This window comes from Ceratosolen solmsi, unplaced genomic scaffold (assembly GCF_000503995.2).
Source record: "Ceratosolen solmsi marchali unplaced genomic scaffold, CerSol_1.0 scaffold1, whole genome shotgun sequence".
Classification (NCBI taxonomy): domain Eukaryota; kingdom Metazoa; phylum Arthropoda; class Insecta; order Hymenoptera; family Agaonidae; genus Ceratosolen; species Ceratosolen solmsi.
The window spans coordinates 5,957,272-5,961,725 of NW_011948415.1; the positions used below are offsets into that span (position 1 = coordinate 5,957,272).

At 55.8% G+C, this 4,454-nt stretch overlaps 1 protein-coding gene across 1 annotated transcript in view; it reads right to left on the bottom strand.

Annotated features, from left to right (window-relative positions):
* Nucleotides 1-2,606: 2,606 nt before the first annotated feature.
* LOC105368678 (MDS1 and EVI1 complex locus protein EVI1) overlaps nt 2,607-4,454 on the bottom strand; it is a 25,039-nt gene continuing 23,191 nt past the window's right edge. The window contains exon 2 of the mRNA XM_011507747.1: nt 2,607-4,235. Coding sequence (XP_011506049.1) covers nt 2,714-4,156 — 1,443 coding nt within the window. The 5' untranslated portion in view covers nt 4,157-4,235 and the 3' untranslated portion in view covers nt 2,607-2,713. The remainder of the gene's footprint in view (nt 4,236-4,454) is intronic.

Here is a 4,454-nt window from a genome sequence, read left to right on the forward strand (position 1 = left end):
TATATATATATATATATATATATATATACATACATATGTATGTATAAAATTATACACACCCGTAAATTGCAGTCGGAAATTATCCTGCTACATCTGTTTCAGAGTGCGCTATGTAACAGTGAAAAAGCAGATCCGTGCGGTGCGCATGAGCATTACGTTATATAAAGTATCGGCAAATCAATGAGGATGTGAAACAAAAGGCTCGCAAAATAATCCGACGACATTTTCGTTTCCGATTAAGATTGCCAAGTGAAAAGGGGTCGGACGTAGGCAGAGGGATGGTGGTGGATGTCAAGCTTTAAGGGCCAAGAAACAATGTCCAATATTGTTCGCATAAATATCCTTAATGCTTCCTTCGCGCGTTGGATTTTTAATGATGATCGCGTGAATCGTCGAACAAATGCAACAGTTTGAAAAGAATTAACTTAATTGAGTTGCGTGCACCAAATGAATTGAATCTAGTAAAAGAAAAAGAAAAAAGAAAAACAAAAAGAAAGGAAAAAAAGGAAGAAAAAAAGAATGCAATCAAAGTTAGAGCAATACGGTAAAAAGAACGCAAAAGGTGAGTACACGATAAAGAGAAAAGGTGCATTAAAAGTATAAAAAGAAAAAAGTGAACGCAAAGCGAAACGAGTGAAAAAAGAGGGTGGGAGAGAGAGAGAGAGAGAGAGAGAGAGAGAGAAGAGAAGAGAAAGGAGGATAATTGAAGGCAGTAATCGAGAGGATCGATCGCAGCACGAAGAGTTTGTAGTCGTGTCTCTTTCTCTGCCTCTGTCTCTCTTTCTCTCTCTCTCTCTCTCTCTCTCTATCTCTCTCTCTCTCATTCTCTCTCCGTCTGACTCGCGAGTGGCGTGGCTTCTTTATTGCGTTTCACTTTCGCGATGCGCCCGATCGAGCCCGGGGCGTGGCGCAAAAGTGTAACGCAACAGGACCGAGGTCATCGCCGAGGAGCTGTACAGACGAGCACACGCACACGAGCACACAGGCAGACAACAAATACATAGACAGAGCGAGTGAGCGAAAGAGAGCGATATGAAGGAGAAGGGGTGTGGGTAGCGGTTGGTGAGGGAACGGGAGCGGGAGTAGCGGGTGATGGGGTGGAGTGGGGTGGGCGGTCGGGCAGGCGCGCGCGCGCGCGCCCGCGTGCGTGTGTGTGTGGGGGAGGGGGGGGGGATATCGGTCTATGTTCAAAGAGGGGCAGCGGGAAGGATGATAGCCTTCGTTGTTCGATAAAAGAAATGAGAGATAGCGGATTAGCGGACGCTTTAGAGCTTCATTTTCACCTCACAGAGCGTAGCCGCCTGCCCGCAGTACACGCGTAACTGGACTTTCCACTCGACTTGACTTGCGCCGCGAGACGAGCTCCCATGAAGTTAGAAAGTAAGATCAGTACCGATATATTTCGACTCCGATATTCTCTCATCGTTTTCCCGAATCAACCTTTTTCTGTATTAAATTGCGAATCCGATTGTGCCAGACGATACGACTTGGCGGTATTTCACTTCTTACTCCAATGATTTCCGGGAAATTGGTAGGGAGTCGGTTTGTTTTTGCGGCGGACAGGGCTTCCTTTCTGAAAATTCGAGGATCGTTACGAGACGATGGCATTTATGATCATTTTGCACGACGACGTTATTGCGCACGCAAGGTTGTACGCACGCACGCACGCACGCACATACATATGCAAACGCCCACCAACAAATACACAAGTGCAAATATAAATCCTCTTTTTCTCTTTCTTTCTCTCCCTTTTCTCTCTCTCTCTCTCTCTCTCTCTCTCTCTCTCATCGTCTCTCGTTCATTCGGCTGAGCGATAAGAAAGGAGGCGGTTGTTAAAGCGAAGAAATCGTGCTGAATCGTGATGGATGATGAGAGCCGATGTTGCCCAGTCAATTTCTAGCAATTTTCATCGGCTGCGAGCGATCCTATTGTCCCCGACGTCGTTGATTGTGCACCAGGAGACGCATCGATTTACTTGGTCGGCTTGACTTTAATTCACTTTCTTAGGACATTAAATCGAGCTACGCGATCGCTCACGCTCATATTTTTTGCCCCTCGCCACGCTTCACTACTTCCTCCCCGTGCCAAATCACTCCATCCTCCTCTCCCAAAATCACGCACGCACGCACGCACGCACGCACGCATCTGTCCTCAGTTCTAGTCCGTCCAGTCAGCTTTTGTCACTCTTCTCCTGTCTCTCTCTCTCTCTCTCTCTCTCCGCGGCCAATCGGGCTTAGCGGCATCCTGGGGTAAAAACGCACCGCTCGCATATCATAACGACGAAATTGCGTTCGACGTAAAGGAGCGTTTTCCACTCTTGCTGTTGGGTTGCGCAGCGCTACCTTGAGACGACGTCGCCCTCGTGGTGGCTCTCGGTGAGAAAGATTTTCGGTCGGGGAAGGCATGAAGCGCGGCTGCTCTTTATTCTAAAGACGCGCGAGTGCGATCAACTTGTAAACGAGTTAGTCGGTCCTTTGGCTCGCTTGCATCTTCTCCCTCGACGGTTCCCGGCTGTCTATTGACCGTTGTCCGGTTCCATCGGCCGGCAATTATTTACATTGAACGTCCATCGCCGAACGTCTAGTCGTTGCAGTCAGCCGGCACGAGGACGTAGCGCTCTCGCCACGAGCGACCTCCGTGACAAGGGGATGCCGATCTCCGAGGAGAGCTAGAGGCGGGCTCGGTCATCGAGCGAGCTCGGCTCGTCGGCGTCTCAGGTATTGTTACCCGGTGATAGGGGCGGCGAGCCTGCGTCCCTCTGCTGCTCCTCATGGAGGCTCTCGGCTCGGCTCGCGCTGCTGCTCGACCTCGAGCTCAGATTGTCCCGATCGCTGAAGTAGGATGAGTCGCCCTGACCGGGCACCGCCTGCTGCTGCTGCCGCCTCTCCTCCAGCCGCAGCTGCTGCTTCTCGCTCCATGCGGCACGGTCCTCGGCCGCGGTCCCCAGAAGCCCCGGGAAGTAAGCCAGGCCCTGGCCCCGCGACGTTATCTTCCCCATGAACGTGCGGATCTCCTCGAAGTAGGACTCCTCGGCGCGCGGCAGCTGCCCGTGGTACCTCGAGCGCACCTCCTCGAGTATCGTCGGCCCGTCGGCGTCGTGCTTCTTCAGGTGCCTGTCGAGGTTCGTCTGCTGGCCGAAGCAGCGCTCGCACAGCGGACACTTGAAGGGCTTCTCCTTGTTGTGGATGTTGCGCACGTGGCGCTGCAGGTTACTCGAGATGCTGAAGCTGCGCTCGCAGTACTTGCACTTGTAGGGCTGCTCGCCGGTGTGGGTGCGCAGGTGGCGCGTGAGGTTGGCCGAGCGCGGGAACACTTTGCCGCAGAACTTGCAGGAGTAGCGGTCCTTGGGCTTGAGGCCGGCGCCAGGGCCCGCGGGTAGGGCGTACCCCGGGATACCGGGGGCCTGCTGTGTAGGCGGTCTCGGCGCTTGGCTCGGTCCGAGCTCCGCGGCGATCGGCGCCGGCGCCGAGCTCGCGGGACTCGTCGATCGCGGGCACTGGGCCAGTTGGGGCCCCGGTGTGGAGCCGGGCCCGGCGAAACGGCCACCCGGCAGAGCGACCATCGTCGGGAGCGCCCGAGCCTGCAGCCCCGGGAGCTCCGGCGCGTGCTGCTGCGAGCGGTACATGGCCTCGAGCACGAGGGGGTGGACCGCGTGATGCTGGGGGAAGAGGACCGTGTGGTAGGCGCGTTCAAGGCTGTTCTGGTTGAGAGCCTCGATTTCGTTCTGGTTCTCATCGCGCAGGCTCTCCTTCTTGTGCTCGAGGCGCAGATCGAGGGGCTCGCAGGCCTCAGCCGGCTCGAGGACGCCGCGGCCGCGGCTCTGGTGGGACCGCGAGGTCGGGCTCGTCCGCGACTGGGCCTGCTGGCCCAGCTGCGAGAGCTGCGAGAGCTGGGGTTGGAGGTCGCGGGGCCCGTGACAGGGGCTGGCTCGGGCGTGGCCGTGGCTCAGATCGTAGGGCAGCTCGGGTTCCGGCTCCGCGGCACCGGTCCGCGGCCCCAGGGGGTAGATGCTCGCCTGCTTGGGGCTTATGTGTCCGGGCATCTTGCGGGGGCTCGAGTCCTTCTCGCGCATGGCTGGGGGGTAGTGGCTTGGGGCTGGTGCTGCTATTGAGCTGCTCGCTGGGGAGAGGCTGCTTGGGCTGAGGTATTGGTTCATCACACAGGCGCCGGTCTGGTGGGACCGGCCGCGATCAGCCACTGAGGCTTTGCTCCTTGGGGCGACGTGCCGTGGCCGCCTGAAACAAAAAGTCATCGTCATCGCTCGTATTAGTTTCGCCTCGGAGTCTTCCTGTGCTCTGGCCTATGCAACGACACGCTTTCCATTCCTCCCAAACGTTCTCTCTCTCTCTCTCTCTCTCTCTCTCTCTCTCTCTGTTTTGCTTTAGTTGATTTCTTTGGGCCCTTAGCTGCGTAGGTCGTCTAGCTCGTCACCTGATTTGATTGTGGGGGGGGGG